This window comes from Enhydra lutris, unplaced genomic scaffold, assembly GCF_002288905.1.
Source record: "Enhydra lutris kenyoni isolate GAN:26980312 unplaced genomic scaffold, ASM228890v2 scaffoldscaffold8, whole genome shotgun sequence".
NCBI classification, from domain to species: Eukaryota; Metazoa; Chordata; class Mammalia; order Carnivora; family Mustelidae; genus Enhydra; species Enhydra lutris.
In genome coordinates this window covers 38,376,974-38,398,356 of record NW_019154092.1, presented here as the reverse complement: position 1 = coordinate 38,398,356, position 21,383 = coordinate 38,376,974, and the positions used below count along the sequence as shown (strand labels likewise).

The window sequence follows — 21,383 nt, the reverse complement described above, 5'->3', positions numbered from 1 at the left end:
TGTTTTAAGTATAAAAATAACCTGGTTGACACCCCGGCCAACATATCCTCGGCTGCTCTAAATCACTTATTAAAAAGGCTCTATCAATACTGAGTATCTGTCTCACAATGATTGGGATTCAAAGCCAAGTTCCTTGAGACAGCATGCCAAGGGTGAACATTACAACACACATAAAGTTTACATTATTTAGGTGTGTACCAAGGAAAAGAAGGCAACAAGTAAGTTAATGAAAAGGTATAGGGAAGTACAACGGGCAAAGGAAAACTAGGAATCAACTACACTAAGTATCAGTGTGTGGTACAGAGGAGGCATCCAGAAGGATCTGGATCCACGTCTAAGGTTGCCTATCACTAGCATTCCACCTTCTGATGACGAATCCATCTGAGCAACTGTATGGTTAACGGAAAGATTCGGGTCACCTGAAGGTGATGTTGGTGCCCCGAAGCCTAGCCGAGCTTGGAAAAACCAAAATAAAAGTAAAAACCAATTAAATGGAAATGGGTCACAACAAAGCCAGTCGAGAAATTTGCAGCTTTTCTCCCCTTGGAATGTTTCCTAATTGAGGGTGCTTCCCTTTCGATTTTCCTGGCCAGCAAATGCAATGGAATCAGAGACGCACCTTGGATGCAGGAGGTCGGGTGGCTGTCGGAGAGCACCACCGGCTTTCTGCTCCTCCATGGGTCTTCTGCTCGCCTGCAAAGGATCTAGCCATACTGAAGTGCCACGTGGTTTGCAACTGCTGTAAAGCACAGACAAGCTCCTTTTGAAGGCGTCCCCCTGCTTTGCTTTCCCAAGAGCTACTGATGGCTCCACCCCGTCATCGGGCGCGATTCTGCCTGCCCAGCTTCTGGAGAGAAGGGCATCGGTGTCCCTGCAGTGTGGGATTCCGCCCCCACCCCGGCTCACTGCACTTCCAATGTGTCAGTTCCCCCAGCCCCAGGTTCAGACGCCCAGACCCACCCTAGGGAAGGCCATCACTCTCACTCCCTCGGGACTTCCTCTGCCTTTTGGCCTTCACCTCCTCTTCCTGGGGCAGGGGCTGCTGCGGGGGCGGCTGCTGCAGGGGCTGAGCAGTAGGCTGAGGTTTGTGTTTCCTCTTCCCTCCTCCTCTGGGGGTCTTGGGCAGGGGTGGGGGAGGTGGGGGCGGCGGTGGAGGCGGGGGCGGGAGGGGCGGCGGGGGCGGCGGGGGCAGGGGCGGCGCCTCCCGGGCCATGTGGATGACCGCCTCGATGGTAGCCATGATGGTGTCTTGAGTGGCTGCTGGCTCCAAGACAAGCGGGCTCAGGCTCGGCTTCTGCCCCCTCTTGCTGGGAAGGTCGATGCATTTTTCCAGCACCGGCATTTGGTCTCTGGAGTCCTCATCGAACTGCGTGGGCTGCTTTCGCGGACGCCCTCTCCTCTTCTTGACGAAGTTGTTGCCTGTCTTTGATTGTCTCTGCAGCCGCTTGGCCTTCAGGATCTTGTTCACGTGGTCCAGGTTCTTCTTGGTGGACAGGATCTTGGAGTAGTTGCACATCTTGCGCACCTCGCACTGGATGGCCTCGATCTCCCGCCGCTTGAATCGCTTCTTCAGGGAGGAGCTGGCTGCAGGAGGGGAAGAGAGAAGGTTGAGCACCAGAGGCAAGCTGCCCGAAACCCAGCCTGTGTAGGGACGACTGGCACTGTACTTGGCCGTGACGATCCTGGAAAAGCAACGCTATGGATGCGACCCAGTATCTATTCTTCCTTTCTCTTTATGGAAATTGAAAATAATAAAAATAGTAAGTATCTTCAGTGTACATGGCATTCCTTTTATACCATTTCAATCTTCACAACAATTCTGTGAAATACCCTTGTTGCTGTTTTTGAGACTTAGAAACTGAAGCTCACACCTTGTAGGATACTCTGCCCTGGTGGTCAAGGTCAGACTTGGTGTTCCCATGACCTTTCCCTATTATAACTTTTTTTTTTTTTTATTCAGCCCTGTGACATTTGATCTGACCGAATTTAGGATTAGGTTATGCTTTCTCTTTTTGTAGATGTCGGATGCAAAAAATGACAAATAGTCCTTTATAAAAAGCAATCTGGATCATTCATACCTACTACCAACCTCACAAAAGACACACCTTGACCTTGACACACCTTGTACACGAACCCCCTTACCTCTAATCCTCCTCTACTGACAGAAAGGGGGATTATTTTCTGGGACACTCTATTTGAGATGACACCATTTCTCTAATTTGTGCCCCCAGTGTTCTGGATTTGTCAAGCTGCCTGAAGTGTCCCACTGACTGAATGACTAACCAATTCATCCTCTGGAAACCTTGAGGAAAATCAGCCAGATGTTTCTGAGTCATTCACACTCCCCGTACTGGGCTGTCTGTTGTCTGCAAAGAGTTCTTTTCATGTCCTACTGGCCAGATGCACTTCTACTGTCAGAGTCAAACTTCTAGTCTCCAGAAGTCCGGTATTGCCACCACTAAGCAGCCTTCAGAACCCCTTCCCCTGCAAGTTCAGACACTGTGAAGTATGAATGGCTTCAAGACGTAGCAGACCTTTCCTCCTTTAGGTCATTCTTTCTCCCTGTGCTGTTCCTGAGCAGACACGCATGTACAACAATGTGTGTGCCCACGCGCATGTGCGTGCACTCGCGGGCACTCACACATACTCTGCTGCCCCATCTCCACACTGGCCCCTCCCTTTTTATGAACCCAAGAGGTGTGTCCTCACTTAGTTTTTTTGCTGCTGTGATGCACCCTAAATGCTCAACCCCAAGGACGCCCATGGAGAAGATGCCGACCCTTACTAAACATTACTGAGACTGAAAGGAAATGTGTTTATTCTGGCATCATGGTTTGCTGTGTTATTCCAGGTTTTTTTCAACCAGTAGAGAGGCGGAGTAAATTATCTTAAGGGAAATGAGGAATAAAAATGCTGAAAACATGGATACCACTCTTGCTTATTCTGGGGCACTTCCACTTTATTCCTTTCCCTGCTTCACCCCCCTTTCCCTCCCATGCTGTGCCTGACACAGAACTCCAAGAGGGGATCATTTGAAGTTATTTACGCCCCTGGCTTTATGGAGTGGGAAGCTCTAAGTCCCACAGGACAGGTCAAAATGTTACTGCTTTCGGCCCAAGGTCATTGTAAGACTTACTGAGCAATGAATAACTACTGAACAATCTTTAAAATAAGTTATAAAGATCAAAATAGAACAAAGCCTGAGTGAGCTTCTGAGTATAAAAATAAATTGTTTGTAGTTGGTGTTGTGAAAGGAAAAAGGTTGCTCAATTGTATGTTCTCAGATGGGGAGGCAAATTTTTGTCCATCTTTATGTCCCTCACACAACGTGGCATGCTGCCTTGCCCATGGGCGTCATTTGAAATTTGTTTTTGGACTGATGAACCACACTAATCATTGCTGCCTTAGAATCACAGGCTTCTCTAGAAGAGATCTAGTTTGGATTCTAAAGCAACCACTGCAAACAGAGCGACAGGAAGAGCTCGCAAGCCTCCAGGTCCCAGCCAGGCAATCTACCTTGTCTGCCCAGTTGGTGAGTAAATGAGAATGAGTCGGAGGTTCTCCACAGACCTCAGGCATTCTTCCCAATACAGACGGCATCTGCAGTTTACCTTTTTATCAGTTTATCTCATCTTTGGGGAAGAAAGCGCTATGGAATGTATCATATAGCATACAGGTAAAAAGTAAAACATTTTTAGGCAATTACCTGGCAATATTCCAGCTGAATAAACCTGGAAAACTCTATGAGCTGCGGGTCACTGGGGATCAACACAAGCACTGGCTTGTCTCTTGCTGTGTTTTCTTTTTATCATGAAGTGCCAAAAACAAACAAACAAAACCTAGTAGATAATACCGTATTCAGTAATTTATTCTATGCTGTATATATTTTATTAAGCCCTTGCATTGCAAAGTGATTATGAAATCAGTTGATTCTGAGTAGTGTAAATGTACCAAACAGTACTAAAAATATTATTAACAACTACTTTGCACCCACCATTCACATTGAACAAATGTTAACTTTCACCACATATGCATTATTTTTTTTTAAGGAAAGAAAATATTATAGGTTTAGCTCAATCAGTGCTCCTTTCTCCTTTCCCTTCTCTTCCCTCCCCTCCTCTTCCCTTCCCATGCTTGTATTTATACTTTTACTGCATATGCTTGAACCCATATTAGGAAAAATGACCAGGCTGAAACCACCTAATGCTGGTGATGCTGTAAGGAAGTGGGGACCCTTGCACACTGTTGGTGGGAGTGGAAACTCATATCATCATATCAGAGAGCAGCTGGGCAGTGACCACTGGCACTGAAGATGGGCATGCTTAATGCCCCAGAGATTGTGTTCAGGTTGCCTCCTTTACTCATTTGTAGCAGGAGGCCGAGGATGTATAACGATGTTCCTTGAAGCTCAGAAGACTGAAAACAATCTAAATGTTAAAGGTATAATTAATCAGTTGTGATACAGTCAAACAACAGAATATTATACATCTGTCAAAAGGGAAAAGCTACACATAATATATCAGTGTGGTTAAATATAAAAAAAAAGTTGGAAAACAAAAGTGAATAAAAGTCCTTGTAAATATACTATTTATAAAAGTATAAAAACACACAGATCCCTTGAATTTTTATTTCATTTTCAATGTCCAGGTGCAGAGGTTTAAAGTAAATAGAATGCAGAAGCTCAATTTTGAATTAAAGGCTAGCTGGCTGAAATTTTATTCTTCCTTCTCTCCAAAGCTACCCCATGGCCCTTTAGAAGCCACTAGTGGAGTGCTGTCTAGTACAAATTTCTGCGGTGGTGGCAATATTCTATATCTGTGCTGTCCGATTTGGTAGCCCCTAGCCACATGTGGCTACTAAGCCCCTGAAATGTGGCTGATGTGACAGAGAAACTGCATCTTTAATTTAACTTGTATCTAAATAGCTCCGTGTGGCTAGTGGTTACCATACGGGGTAGCTCAGCTCTTGTCCCAACACCACAAAATAAGGAGGTACACTGGGTTCATTCAGGAAAACACAGACTGCGGGAAATTCTGGGCACACCACCTGTGTGGTGGCTTTAACAAATAAAATGCAAGGAAAGAAAGGCAGGGGAGGGGGTGAAACTGTACATTAAAAGAGACTTAAGAGATAAAAGGACCACATTTTGCTTCCAGTTTAAACAAACTGTCAAAAGAGATCATATTTCATGAGTTCATGGAATTCTGAATACTGTCTGGGCATTTCATGATATTATTTAACCACTGTTTATTTTCTTAGGTGTTTGGTAATTGCATTATGATAATTTTTTAAAGTACTCATCTTTTAGAAATATTTGCTAAACTATTTATAAAGTCACATGGTATCATCTGGGATCAGCTTTGGAATAACAAGGAAGGGAGGAGGTGAGTAGAAGTATTGACGAAGTAAGATTGACTCTGAAGTGATATTGTTGAGGCTGAGTGATGGGCACACAAAGGTTTATTATGCTATTCTGCCTACTTTGGTATATACTCGCTAATTCCATAATACGTAGTTAAAAACCTATACATGGTAAGTGCCAATAAAATATCTTTCTTATAATCTTAGGACAGTAGAGTGCAGGGGTTCTATTTCACCTAAATAATTTTCGAAAGGTAAGAAATGTCCTCAGTGAAAGGCATGCATCATCTCCCTAGAAAATTCCTGCTGGTATTAACCCTCCTGGCTTAATGGGATGGGAGAAGGAATGAGTGCTCTGGAATTTACACTGTGATCAAATGAATAAACACATCAGGACCCAGTCTCCACGATGCCATCAGATGTGAAGACTTAATATCCCTCTTTCTTTTTGACATTAGAAGCTTTGGAGGAAGGGGTTCATATTTACTGGACATCTGAATATTATTTTGTCCTTGTATGCACAACCCAAATATTTCAGTTGGGGTTTGTTCCCCCTGCATGTGAACCGTAGCAGAGTGCAGGGCGGTGGGAAGGACTCTTCAGGGGCAGCTGGAAATTCTGAACAAGGACGAACCTCTTAGCCCCTCTGGATCTCTCTTTCTTCATCTATTGCATTGGACAGTTAGACAGATGCTCTCAAAATTCCCTTCTAGATTTAATGATTGCTGTTATTCTTTCCTATCCTCATCATCCATTGCCTTTCCAAATGTGAGGTGGCTTTCTACAACATTTACTCCCTCTAATGATTTTGAAATCCTAGTGGTGGGGGGTGGGGCGGGGACTTTGGACTTGGCAGGGTTTGATATTCACAAATCTTTCTCCTTATTGCTTATGATTTCATTGTCCCTCTAAATGTTTTCAGATTTTTCTCTCTTCAAATGGTTTCATTATTAGACAGTAATTTCTGGGCTCTTGCAGCAAAGATTGATTCCATATTTGCTCCCCTTCTTATAATGGATCCATATCTTGACTGTTCTTTGTTAGTTTTAAAAAATAATTATGAGTGGCCAAGGCACAATGAAAATTCATGTCTTCATAACTCTGCAAAGCAAATCATCTTCTAGACCTTTCTCTGTCTTTAAAATTGTCATGCAAATGGTTGACTTGGTTTTGGGCCCAGATCTAGCTTTTCTATCTTTCTGCTCCCATTATCAGAGGATTGGCTCATCAGCATTTGTGGATTTTGTCACATCTTTTATGATAATCAGAGACTGGACTTAGCCCTGTGTTTTGTGCTCTGACTTTGCAGATGGAGGACAGGGACCGTGAGCAAGATAAAGGCTCACAAGGCTTCATTATAAGAAGGTTGCCCCCCGATAGATGCTACTTGTTTGGGGACTACTTTGTCCAAGTGCAAGACTCACCCTATTTTAACAAGGAAGTTCTGGGTGCATCAGAGAGGGGAGTAAATTCATCTCTAGATTCATTAGGATGCTTCTTGCTGTTTAAATATCCCTACGGGGAGGTGGGCTAATCATTGGGACTGTTGCACTGCCTGGAGTTGCCTTCCAGGGTGGAAAGGGCTGGAACACCACCATCTCCCTCAGTCCAGGCAGAGAGCTGCGTTGCGAACTGCATTGTATGGTGATTCACCTTAAGGTCCTTCCAAGGACGAAAGCCTTCTCTTTCCTTAACACTCCCAGAGTCCCCAGCACAGGCTTATTTACACAGTCCTCCATGATCTGCTATACACTACGTGCTCAGCAAATACAAGCTCAAGGGAATTCACGCATTTAATGTTCTCCCATGAAATCGCGCATTTTGGGGGGAACTTTGTACTTAACTCAGTAATGATCTCTTGTTTCCCTAATGCTGCCTTTTATTTTTTAATGGGATGTATGAAGCAACTTGCCCTGGCATGCGCATGTTATTCCTTTTTCCTTAGAATTTAAATTAACCTTCTACGATCCGATCCTGGCCTTAAAGCCTCTTTTTTTTTAAAAAAGATGGCAAGTTGCCTCTGCTGTGGAGGCGTCTGCAAGGCCGGGCACATCTGAGTTGCTGTTGGTCACCAGCAGAGTGCTAGAGTACTGCTTTCCAATTTCAAAGCTGTAATTTAGAATTAAGGGTTAGCAGATGTGGGAGATTCGTCTTGATAGAAAGGTGCTTCCATTCTGTTTTTAAAGGCATCTTAAGGGGCGCCTGGGTGGCTCAGAGGGTTAAAGCCTCTGCCTTTGGCTCAGGTCATGATCCCAGGGTCCTGGGATCGAGCCTCGCATCGGGCTCTCTCCTTGGTGGGGAGCCTGCTTCCTCCTCTCTCTCTCTCTCTGTCTGCCTCTCTGCCTACTTGTGATCTCTCTCCGTCAAATGAATAAATAAAATCTTAAAAAAAAAATAAATAAATAAAGGCATCTTAATCCAGTCTGGAGTTCCTCTGGAAACATGACTCACTTGTTCAAAGCACAGTCCCTGCTTGATTCTCCGAGGACAGCTTCCTAATAAACTCAGGGGTTTGTTGTGAGGTAACTTCCTGTCTGGGCTGCAATGGCTTGGGGGACCCCGGTGTGGTTGTGCTCTTATTTCACATTCTCCTGGGGACAAGCGATAGCTGGTGGCGAAGTGGGCCTTTTGGGTGATAGCAAAAGGAAGTGTGGGGTGTTGCATTTTACATGGGGATCTCGGAAGAGGCAAGGACCACCAGGGTGCCCCCCGGCCTAGATTCTCTGGGAGGCAGTACCGGCATGAGGGATCCAGGAACTTGCCTCACAGCCCATGCTCTCTGTGCCTCTCCAGCTCTGATCGCCTCTTCCTTCAGCTACTTCCTTAGTGCGCTGCACGTTCCCCACGGAGGAGACTCTACCACGCCGTGAGAAAAAATATATGAATAGTTTTATATATATTATATTTTATCTAAAAAATAAGAACTAAGTTAAGCATCCTAATGCATAATATTTGGAGCAACTGTGATGGCCTTACGTGAGCTATAAATGAATAATTTATCACCCGTCAGAGTTGGGAAGAAGGGACCCATGAGAAGGAGAGGCCACGTTCATTCAAAGGGCCGACAGGCATTCCATCAGTTTATTACTTTTGGGGTGTTGTCACGTCCTATATTCAAAATGCTACAGTAGGTCAGCCCTCCTGGTTCATTTTAGAAAATCAAGGTCTTTGAAAAGAAAAAAAACAAAAACAAAACCTTTGAAATAAGATCAGGAATATCCATGAAGTAAGTTATATGCCATGCAGAGTTTTACTGATTCCCCTTAGCAAACTGTATAAGAGTTGCCATTTTCAGAGATGAATTTTGGCAATTTCTGGTATAAAAAGACAACGGTTCTAAATGTTCTCACCTTTTCTGAGCTGTCAATGGGCTGTCAGTAAAAAACACAAACAGAAACTTAATGTCTCGTTAGGGTAAAATGGGCAAGAACGTAACTGCTTTTCCGAAGAATCTCAATACTTGAGACAGCATTTTTGAAAGCTGATTGAAAATGTTTCCACTGTTTGGCAATTTTGTTGCTGAAATGATATATCGTAACCTATAAAATCCATAAAATCTGCAAATTAAGAAATCTCGTAAACAGTTAACTTTCAAATGAAGAGTTTCTGAGATCTGAACTCATTAAAAAATGCAATGCCTTTTGATATGCCAGACCATCTGATTGTTAAGGAAGCTGGTTAGCCAAATTTCAACAACAACCTTTGCTTAATTGATGTATGAGATTAAAAAAAAAAAAAGTATCCTGATTTAAGCTCAATGATGCACTTTCTCCCTTTGGACGTATGTTTATGTGAGATATCCTTTCAACCTACAACATCTACTAACAAATACTGAAACAAACAGACTTTGGAATCAGAGCTTATATTGCTTTATCATAAGTGTTAAAAAAAAAAACCCAAGGTTTTCAAAAAGTATTCAAACTCATTCAATTGGCCCTCCTGAAATATTATTAGAAATATTAAAACGAGTGTAAAATTTTGATGACAGTGAAAATATTTTTGTTTCATGAATAATACAAAATGAAACGAATTTTTAAAATCACTTTAACAATATGATTTCAGAGGTATCTCAACCTTTTAAAGTTTGTATTTTCAAAGATGAGCGCATACATTCTGAATACGTATTTACATGGGGGAACAGTTCAAAATTATGTTACTGATATCGCCACATGATCAAACACTGGGGCTACTTTGAAGTTGTCCTTTCTCTTTCTAAACTCCTGAAGCGTTTGTTCACTCAGTATTTAATTCTGGAGGATCTTAACTTTCTATGAGTGCACGGCATAGGAAGCCTTCAAGCTTCTTGAAGACAGGCGCTGTGTGCTCTTCTCCATTCCCTAATGGAGAGTGCAGTGCCTTTCTCACAGTGGATGCTTGCTTAAGATTTCTTGCCAGATTATTTCACATCGTAAGTTCCTGGAGACCAAAGCCTGGATATCATTAATCTTTATATTCCCTAGAGCCGCTTTAATTGAATCCCATGTAATTCTGTGGCAATCGGAAGAGTGTCCCCTCCGTGGAGAGCTACTACAATGGGACTTGAGGCCAACCTCCCATCTTCGGTTAGGCAGTCCTGAGGTCCTGCCGCCCAGGTTCCCAGAATCCTTGACTTGTCTGATCCCAGGGGAATAATGCCAGTCATCTCAGGAGCTGAGTTTTGGGGGAACCACTTGTGGTTTTGGACAGATAAAGGTGGTGGTAACTTGTCTCCAGAGAGAACTGGCTGCTAGCCTTCCAGCTAGCAGATAGCCTTCCAGGAGGTGACTAGGACTCGGGGCTCGTGAGGCCTGAGAGGGTTGGGTGATGGGAGGGAGCTCAGAGATCAGCAGAGGTGACTGTTCCTGTCTCTAAGGTGCACTGGGCATATTGACCACGGAGGGGTCCACAGAGGAGTCCTTCAGAGCTGGGAGTCTTTCTGGGGGTGCTGCTTATTAAGGCCACTGTGGCTTCCTGGGCTGTTGGCACAGAGAGATTGAGAGTCGGGGCACTCGGAAACAGGCATATGAAGGCCACTGAGGCCTCCTCTGTTCCTTTCAATTAACTTTGGCTTTTGTCTGCTGCCCGTGGCTCAAGCCCCAGCAGACTGACTAGACAAGTTGAGAGGCTGGAGAGAAATGCAGCGAAAGCCAAAAAGTTTGACGCTGCATCTGCTGAGTCTCACAGCACGCCAGGTGGTCACACGGCGGGGGTGGTCGCACCCTCTCAAAGGGCTCTTTATATTTCTTTTTTTCTTTCCTCTCAAACGTGGCATAACTGTATCTTTAACCATAAATACCACCCCTTATATAATACACCAATTATTGTAGCTGTGTGTTCGTACTTGATTGCGAGAGATTTTCTCTTTTAAATTTTGAAAAAAAGGAAGAAAGAAAAAAAGAAAGAAAGAAAGAAAAAAAGAAAGAAAGAAAAAGAAAAACAGGAAAGAACAAAGAAGAATGCACTATACATGATCTTAAGAAAATGTTCACATGTTTAATATTTAGGCTCAGCTAAAATAAATCCTGTTGACCATACCAGCGTTTGAAGAATTCCACCAAATGGTAGGTAACCCATGCCTTATTTTCTTCCTGGTTTTAATAATTGCATTTGTTTACTTAAATACTCGGGCTGGTTATTTATGACCTGATAGAAAACATATTGCCTGGGACATTATGAGAATAAGGTTCTAGTCTAGACTTTTTACCCCTCAGTTCTGTGCTTCCAGAACTTGACTTCAAGGAAGGACCCTTACTAAATAAATACAATTCTGTTAAACAAACAAACAAACAAAAAAACAAAACAAGCAAACAAAAAAGTCAAACACCTCTAAGTCTTCTCCATTCCAGGTAAGACCTCTCACTTCCTTCATCTGTGTTTCCTATGTAATGAATTCTAGACTATATTCCATTTTGATCATGTTCCTCTGGAGATTTTAGCGTCTGCCAAATCTCGTCTTAAATTTTGGTGCCTGGAATTGAACTGATTTTCCAAGTATCAAATGATTACGCAAAAAGATCAGATTGATTAATTTCTGTGATCAAGGCACTATGCTTCCGTTAATGAGCGCTATATAAAAAATAAATAAAACCTGCGAAGTCCTCCCCCTCTCCCCCGCCCCAGCAACATCACACTGTTGGCTCATATTAAATAGAAGCTCAATTAACTCCCTTAGATGCTTTCATATAAACTGCCACCAAACCTGGCCATTGCTATGTGGAATTGGTTTTTCAGCTTAAGTACAAGCTTTCTATTTAAATCTGCAAAGTTTAATTTTATTGGTTTTAGTCCAGTGTTCTAGTCTGTTATGAAAGTTTTGAATCTTAATGTTGTTTTCTCAAAGACTGCCCAGATTTGTAGAATTTCCAGAGGGTTTGAGTACCCTCAGAGTTAACGACTGTCCCTTTAACTCCTTCTGGACATGAGTCAAGTGACTCAAAATGCATGTTACTGTTTTTCTCTTTACTGAGGTTTTTCAAGAAAAAATGGCAACTTATACAACAAAATATCCCTGTATTCTTTGTAAAAAGAACAAGCAATGTCTACCCACTGCTTGAGACTTTCCCATATTTTTGTGTCTGGCTGGTTAGCAGATGATGGATGTGCCACAGAAACAAGGACTTTGCATTGCCTACAGGTGTGTGCCCAACTCTATTACTTCTGGCAGAGACGCTATTACATCTGATGTTGGATTGGGGGGTGGGGGGAATCTTACATTTTTCTTTTATCCAGGGGGCAATTCTCCTGCCTTAGTGAGAAAAGAAAAGACAAGGAAAGGAAAAAAGAAAGAAAGAAAGAAAAAGAAAGAAAGAAAGAAAGAAAGAAAGAGAAAGAAAGAAAGAAAGAAAGAAAGAAAGAAAGAAAGAAAAGAGAAACCCAAACAATACTCGGTATGCGTCTAGTGCTTTCGAATTTCTGCTGGAATTCATTTTAATTAGGTACTCCACTAAAAGCCACTGAGGACTCCCATTTCAATATTAATCTTTTGGGTCCCCTCTATGTTTCTTATATCTCTCTGGCAGCATTTCATATGGTCTGCCCCGTGTTAAGATTATGGGATTAATCTGCATTTCTCTCTCCTTTTAAACTGTGTTTTCTTAAGAACACGAGCCATGCCTTATCCACTCTTATTCATTCTGGGAAGAAGCACTGACTGAGCCCACTCCGTGCCAGGCTCTGTGCTAGACACTCATTTCTGTGCCTCCCTCCCTCCCCCATGTGACCACAGAGCTCAGCTGACTTACTTGAATTGAAATCAATCTACATGACTTGACCTAAACCAACACTTACTGTCTATTTTGTAAAGGCTGTGTGTGAAATATGAAAGGATTTATTGAAGGGGATCCAAATCACTGTAAATTAAATTAGATCTTTACATATTTCAGCTGTTCCCTACTCTCCTCAGAGCACATTAACTGTTTGGAGTATCTAAGCTATGACCAAAAACAGGGAAGTACTGAAAAATATAGATTGATACCCAAACCACTCCATAGGGGAAGTGGAGATTCAAGGGCCAAAATAAGTTTGCAGTTTACTGAGTGTCTTTAAGAAAAGCAGCTTGAACATTTAAGCCCACAGACTGATTAAATTTACGGGGCCTCTGAAAAAGGGAGAAACATACATATTATATATTACTTATATAAAAAAATGGGAGTGAGAGAGCGGGACAGAGAGATAGAGAGATAGAGACAGGAACAGAGAGCATGAATGGTCTTTTCATTGCTGAACATTTGGATCAGAATTACATGGTATATTGTGGGGGAGTGGTCATATGTTTTCTTGGCAAATATCTATACATTCACGTTCCAAGCGCTATGCCAGTAGTTTGTTGTTTTTTTTTTGTTGTTGTTAAGTTTTTGCCTTACCTACCCCCCCCCCAAAATATAAGCTTGGACAGACTCAAGGCAGCAAATACTTCTTCCTCAGTTTAAGATTTGACAATTTAAGAGGAAAAAGCTCATTCATCATCTTTCCCTTTTAGAGACCATAAATTATTGGCTCATATACCATGTGGCTTGGATTCTAGGAAAAGTTAGTATAAACAAACCCAAGTTACAATGCGTGGAGTAAGAGAGTGAGTCATAAACAAAACATAGACATATGCTCTCATATAAATAAGGGCCTGGATCATCAGCTTCCCAAAGTCTGCTTCCCATTAATTACACAACAAAATGAACTTTCCATATGTAAAGCCCAAATCACTTAACTCTGGCAACACGCATGAGACAAAGACCAGGACTGTGGCTATTTAGGCGCGAACAAACCTGGATTTCAAAATAAGGACAGTCATCTCAGAATACCGGCAGGTTTTAGAGGGCAAGAAAACTCCCTGGAGGCATGTTTTTGAGCACTGAAACTACACCTAGCCGCCCAGGAACGCTGCATGAGGCTGGCCGGCATCCCCGCTGAATCGGAAGGTAATGTGAGGCTCACTCTCTTTTGTTCTGAGCTCTGTCATCTTTATGGGGCAAGCCCTGGGTCCAGGCCACACAGGGTGTTCAGACATCGCTGGGATCAATGAACAGTTGAAATTCCCTCCATTAGTACCTCCTCTCTGCCTTTTGAAACTGCTCATTGGTAGCAGAAATGCGTGTTTCCTCGTTATTGCATGAAGGCTGTCTGGTCTCCCTTAGTTATCAAGGACACATGGAACAATTGCTGGGGAAGAGGACAGAACAGGTGGAAACCCCGAGAGGGGGCAGGCGGCCGAGTTCCCCTCCTTGTGCTCCTTTCAAAAGCAGACCTCGTAAAAACAAACTAACAGAATGAGTTACAAAGGACATTTAAGTAACAGATGTCACATTTTAGGAGTCCGGGGTGGGGGTGGGGCGGGGAGAACAAGGACTTTCATTCTGTGCTGGGTTTCTGATCATTCATTTACTCGACATTTACTTGGGTAACATCTACTTTGTATCACACCATAGACCGTACGGGTGAGACTATACCAGGTAGCATTCCTGCTGTCTCATGGGACTAAGGGAGAAGGGAAGAAACAGTCATTTTTGAAGCACTCCCCTCACCCCCCACACAGTGGGCTGCAGTATTTCACATTTCCTCATTTAATTGTGATCGCAACCGCATGAGGACATTACTACCTCTGTTGTACAGAGATGAGAACAGGGACTTTGGAGGTTCAATGGTTTCCCCAAGGGCGCCCATCTTAGAAATGATGGACTCAGGATTCAAGCAAGGGCTTCCCTATTTCAAAGCCAGTTTCGTACCATATGTCTTCAAGGAAGCCAAGACAATGGGCAGCTAGAGCAGAGTAAGAAAGCCTGGGTGTCCCTCTTGCTTTTCTACTACTGACTGCATCAGAATGCCATATTTCTCCCAATTTTACAATCTCAAAGGCCTCCACCAAACTCCCGAGTTCCATAGTTAAATAACACAAGTTGTCACTACAGGCTCCTCGTGCTACTTCTGCTACATGAGGCGTCCCTGGGCATTGTTTTAATCCTGCTACTCTGTCCAGTCCAAATGCCTTTGATGGCTCCCTATAGGGGGCCAGGCTGACCAGGATAATGAGTGAAGTTGGTCAGGACCCTGAAGGAAGATGGAAGATGGGGGGAAGATGGGGAATGAGAAACAAAGGAACAGATGGCCCATTTAATGGGGGTGGATGTTATTCTGTTTCATTCAATTGATGCTAGTTAGGAATGTGAGCCCAAAGTCACCGGGTAGTCTGAGTTTCAAAAAGCCAAAACTCTTGATGATTAGATAAGTCTTCTGATGTTGACGAATTAATTTTTTTTTTAAAAGAATGTATAACCCCCTGTAGGCCAGTCAAAGCACAACTGCAGAGAGCTACTGCCTTGTGGTGCCTGGTTTGCCATCACTGCCTTTCACAAGGGTCACTGGGCCACATTTTCGAACTGTAGGTACTCCATATTCTGATGCCAAAGCTCTCTTCCAGCCTCATTGGCCATCGTCTCCACATACACTCCCATTTCAGAGATGCTGTCAGTCTGCCCCTTCTGCTTGTCTGATTATTGAATTCAATCCATCCCCAGAAAGCTCTCAGCTCTTCTCTTCTTGGGTCATTTTACCATGTCCCCCATGCTCCCTAGTACCATTTGGTTGGAAATTCATAACTTATCAGTTGCTCAATGATATCTCTGTTAGCATCTGAGAGTGTTTTTCAACTTATTCACTTGTTAATATTATTTGGTCATCTCATGTTTTGGACTCAAGCCTTTCCAAATAGCATGAAAGGTCCCCTGGGCAGGGGCTGATCTTATCATTGAAGGTATCAGCGTGGCAGGTACTTAAAAATTATTCGACAATTTGTCACAAAGCCTTATAGAAGTTCCAGGAAGATGAACTCGATACCCTCACAGGTAGGGGGGAGCTTTGACTGTGCTCTGAGATAGGAGTGTTTGGAGCAGGAGTGAGGATAAAACTTCCAAAGATAGTTAATGGATGTTCTGATCTGAGTCATAACATGACTAAATTATGATTTAACATGATTAAATCATGACATGGCATGACTTCATTCTTGACACGAGAGGGGCCATGACACAGTGATATATTGTTTTGAATATGTGATTGGTGTTTTCGTCTGCTATTTCTTTCTCACCACTGCCTGAAAGGCAGAAATTGCTTTTCCCATTTCAGTGATGGGGAAACTGAAACTCAGAAGTGTCAAGAAGACGCAGTGACTTACCTAAGGGGATGATTAAGTCCTACAGGGCTGTCTAATAACCCTGGCCCATGAATTCCAAATCCACTTTCCACTGTATATCCGTGTGGCGGCCAGAAAGAGTCCAGATTTCCTAATTCCCCCACAGGTAAGATGTACTTCGGTTCATCTCTTCGGGCTCAATTTCCTCATCTCTGTCCCCCATGAAGGGGCTGGCAGAGGGCACTTCGAGGCTGGTCTAACCTGGTCTTATCTTTTGGACTCCAGATTGAGCAACAAGACAAGGAGATGCCCCGGGGGGATGCAGTGGGATTATTCCAGTGGCTTCCAGAGGGACAGTGCTGTCTGTCTGTCTGTCATGTCTGTCTCATAATCCTTACTCTGCTTTCCCTCACTGCTTCCTTTCTCCCTACCCCTCTCTCTCTGTCCCCACCCTGCTGTAGACTGACTATAGCCTGCCTGGACCACTAAAGATCATTCTTAATGACAGTCATTACACAGTTCTTCCATGTTGCCCGAGGCCATTTCCACCGCAATGAGCGGGACAGACCTCGCCTCCTTTCTCAACAGCTGAGCACAATACGCCAACTTCACTGGAACCAAGAAGTTTTTCAAAAACTCTCCATTAATTACAGGAAACCCAAAGCACGGTCCCCCCTTCTCATGAACACAGTCGCTTTCAGTGGCCACTAAATTATCTCGCCACCATTAAACCAACAATCTAATTAGGCCCGCGGACACGGAAAGAGCCAGTGAATGAGGCAGGCACACTGCTTTCATCTCAAAACTGGTCATAAAATATTTGTGCCCTTTCGTTCCTGGCCACATAAAATCTCCCCCTCGAAGAGTTTCTTTTCATTCTCTCTGATTTATAAAGAGGAGCTTGAATATTTGATATAAAATGAGTATCTTAATAGAAATCGCTTCACGTATGGGAGGTTTTCTTGCCCGCATTTCGCCGAGCGTGGAGCCCTCATTACAATGATCGCACCTGACTCCCCCTGCGATCGGCGCCTCACAGCCAAACCTCCCACTGGGCTTCAATGGAGGTGGGAATGATACCATCACCGGGAAGAAGATAAAATGTATTATTATCATTACTCTATTTTTAAGAGGGTCTGACTGTGGCAAGAGGTGGCTGGGAGCATAATTTGTACAAAGCATTCGGAGAAGATAAATTGAGTTAAATTCCTCACAGGCACAGCACTTTCAAACCGGTTATTACACTTTCTGTCTTTCCCAAAATCTCAACTCCAGAGGGGGGAAAAAAAAAGTTAAATCAAGTCCAGGCATGTTTATTGAGTATTTACTAGGCACCCAGCACCGTGCAAGGTTCTTGACACCCAAATATGATTACAGGTTGCTTCACAGCCTGGCTTAGTTTCATCCCATATAACACAAGGTTCTGGGAATTTATGAGAGACTCGATACTCATCAAAGGGGACAAAACCGAAATAGGAAATATGATTGCTGCTCTTGGGAAACCAATGCTCTGGTTACAATGTGAGGCTCTTATATGTAAAATAATTAAATTACAGCCTAGCTTCCCATGAGCGGCTCATCCCCCAAATACCACAGACGAGCTGAGTGAGGGGAGACACAGGCACAGACTCCCCCTTCTCTTCTCTGAAGAAACACAGACTCTTGTACGGCACAGACTGTACTTTACGTACTTTACGTACGTACAGACTGTACGTACTTTAACTTGAAAATAATCTTCCCCTGAGAATATCCTGTTGGACTAGCCACTGGCTGGTCTGTCATTACTGCACACAAGATCCAGGCGGCCCCAGAGGTCCCTTTCAGGTAGCTGTTCCTGCTGAGCATTCTGTGGATGGTTTGCTGTTTCTGGTACTGAGATGGAAAATAAAGGCAAATCATTGCCTCTCAACTCTAATGAACTTAACGCTAAAGTGTGTGTTTTCATGAACCAGATGCTTTTATGCAGCAAACAGCTGTCCCATTCATTTTGTCTAATATTCATTGATTATCTATTGTTTGCCCACCTCAGTGCCAGGTCCTGGGATTTTAAAGTTGAATAAGATCAGACAATAGGGGAGGGGACAGTCCAGTGTGGGACAGAGGCATGAGCACAGATACCATATTCAGTGTAGAGATCAGTCATCAAAGGGCTTCAAATAGGGAGCCCTGGAGGATAGAAGATGTGGCACCCAACCTGGCCACAGGGTGGTTCTCCAAGTGGCTAGGAGGAAAGGCTTCCTAGAGTCGAAGGCACCCTGCTGAGTCTTGAAGGATGATCATGAATTGGCCGTCTAAGTGGCTTGAAGGGTGGGTGAGGGAGAGAGGAACGTTCCGGCATGGAATACAGATGGTGGCAATAGTGACAGCAAACACAGCAGTGGCTTTAACAGCATTCATTTGCTAACCTCTTGCTATGCGCCAGGCACTCTGCTAAGATTTTCACAAGGACTTCCTCATTTATTCCTCACCATGATGCTCTACCTGAGTAGTATGCTTCCCCCCATTTTACAGATGTGAGCCCTGAGGACCGAGATCTGCCAGCTGCGAAGTGCAGCACTGAGATCTCAGTGTAGACGAAGTGAAGCAAGAACATGTGCATTCAAGTAGAGCAGGGGAGCTGGTGTGTGGGGTGAAGGAACATGGGGTGAAACTTAGAAATGAGGCCAATGCAAGGATGCATGTCCTTTCAGATTCCTAGAGTCATCGTTTTACAGGGCTGCCCCACGATTAATTAGCTAGGGAAATGCAACTTTGTTGGATTTGCTACCCAGTACTGATTACGGGCCCAGACTGCCACGTAATACGTTAACTTGAAGATTTTTGCTCCGAAAATATGCAAATGATTTCTGACTGGTAGAAAAGATAAGCCTGGAGCTTATGGTTTTATTGCCTATTAGGACATTAACTGAGAAATCTCATTTGATGTTCTTTCCCCATTGCTTACATTCCTATAATGTCCTGTCCCTCTAATTCTTTGGATCAGTTTTCTCACCAAGTTGGTTTCCTTGTTCAAGAGTAGAATGAATACTTGACAAGAGTTTTTAGGTGATTTTTGTTTTTTGTGGTTTTTTTTTTTTTTTTTTTTTTTTTGGCGAGGGTTAGAATTTCTAGGGAGGTGTGGCTGGAGCAGAAGGCAGGGCTACATTCTGGCGTGTTTGGTGCTTCTCTGGGATGTTTATAGGGGTGGCCATGGGGACAGCTCAGCTGCTCTAGGATGTCCATATGAAATCAGAAAGGAGCTTATTTCCTCCTTTGGGGCAAAAATAAAAGAATTTTCGGAGGCTTTTCAGAAGGCCTTTGCTGTGCTGGGATCTTCAGGGAAACACAGAAGCTTCTAACCCTACTGGGTCTTTTCAGGGCCCAAAGCCAAGGGTGGGGGACTTTTCTATAAGTCCCACATTTGGGAGAACTCTCTAGGCAAAAGTCATTCTGTGCTGCTTCCACATGGGTCCATATGCAGCACTTTTCAGACAACTTGAATAACTCGTTTTTAAAATAAAGCTTTAGGGGCGCCTGGGTGGTTTAGTCAGTTAGGCGTCTGCCTTCAGCTCAGGTCATGACCCAGAGTCCTAGGATCAAGCCCTGCATCAGTCTTCCTGCTCAGCAGACAGCCTGCTTTTCCCCCTGCCCCTCACCCTGCTTGTGCTCTCTCTCCCTCCCTCCCTCCCTCCCTCTCTCTCGAATAAATAAATAAAATCTTTAAAAATAAAATAAAATAAAGCTTTATTTTCCCTAGGTCTTTTTTGAAAGTTTTCTACTGTATATTTTAAGTGATTAATCTGGCCTTGCAGGAATTTATTTTATAATCTTCAATTTGTATAGGCATAGCCCTTGGATGTTCCAAATCCCACTAACCTGTGCATTTATTTGCCCTATTTCGGACTTTTGGCTGAAGTGATAACACTGTTCTGGTTGGGAGTGTCGACAATGATTCCACACAGGCACAAAGCAAATATAATTTTATAATTCTTATTGCAAAAGAATTCATTGCTTTTTGCACCTGAATATAATTTCATTATTCTGGGTCCCTCTCCATGGATGGCAATTGGTTAATCGAAAAATCAGGCATGCTAGAATTTGGGGGCCAGAAGACATTTTCATGATTATTTTACTCCAGATACTAGAATACTGGATTTCCTTCTAATTCCATTAGAATTAAGAAGGTATTCTTTTATTTTTGAAGGTAATTTTTCGAGCTTAAGGTTTTGCATCTTGATTACACGTATATGTCAGTTTCCATGGCGCTGACAGTTTGGTTAATTATTAAATGATTTGCCAGACCAGTTTCTGCCTTCAGAAGCAAAATGTCTAAGCAATTAATATACTTGTGAAATTTATTTATTTTTTTGTCTTTCATTTTGTACTTTACTATCTTAATTATTATCATTTTTTAAAGTTCTTATTTAAATCCCTGTTAGTTAACATACAGTGTAACAGGAGTTTCAGGTGTACAATTGAACAATTCAACACTTCCTACAACACCCAGGGCTCATCACGGCAGGTGCCCTCCTTCATTCCCCCTCCCCTACTTTACCCATCCTTCCACCCAATATTTCCACTTACTCATAGGCTCTGGTAGTTTGAAACAAGGCCGATCATACAGTTTTAGAGAATAAAACACCTATACGAAACAGATAGAAACCACGAACGGTGTCCACTTGCCTCCCGCCGTTCTCTCCCCTGGGCCACACCTTGAGCTGCTGAGATTGGAGCAGTGACAGCAACCCTGATACAGGTCTTTTTTTACGCTTGGAGATTTAAGATGAAAGGATAGTGTGGGGGGGTGTGTCTGTGTATTCCAACTAGACTTTCAGGTGCAGGACTGTGGAGATTTTGTTTTCCTGGCGTTTTACTGAGTTCCTACAGTATTTTTCATCTATTTACTAATGTAGTCTCATCAGAAACACAAAGGTGGGGCGACGTTTCAGTAGTGAAATCACCAACTCTCTCCATGTTGCATGACCTCCATGTCATACATAGCTCAGTATGTAGGAGTGCAGAAAAACTAGGTGGACGTATTTCAGTATGGATTATCTGATATGGTTATTAAATCACGATTGGGACAGCACAGGAGAAGTTATTTCAAATTATGCATCACTCTGAACAAACTTTATTGAAGCCTTTACTGCATTAGCCCTAATTACTCACAGTGATGATGCAGTGCTCCCTTGAATCCAACCCTGCACGGGGGCCAGGGACCGTGGCTGATCAATAGCTATTGAGCAGTTTGATCACGAAGGCTGACCTGCTTGAGCTCCGGTGGCAGCCACGGCCATCCCTCCCTCCCAGCTGCTCACAAACTGACATGTTCTCCATCTGGCCTCCCTTTCCTGCCCCTCGTCTTCTGCCTCTTCCTCCAAATCAATAACCTTATAATCAGCATGCTTCCCAGACTCTGAGCAGCTAAAAAATTGCCTAAAACAAA

The 21,383-nt window shown here is 43.3% G+C and overlaps 1 protein-coding gene across 1 annotated transcript in view; it reads right to left on the bottom strand.

The window, feature by feature from the left end:
• Positions 1-961: 961 nt before the first annotated feature.
• Positions 962-21,383, bottom strand: part of LOC111142556 (SET binding protein 1) — a 352,841-nt gene continuing 332,419 nt past the window's right edge. Inside the window, exon 5 of the mRNA XM_022495825.1 lies at positions 962-1,584. Within this exon, the coding sequence (XP_022351533.1) occupies positions 962-1,584 (623 nt within the window). The remainder of the gene's footprint in view (positions 1,585-21,383) is intronic.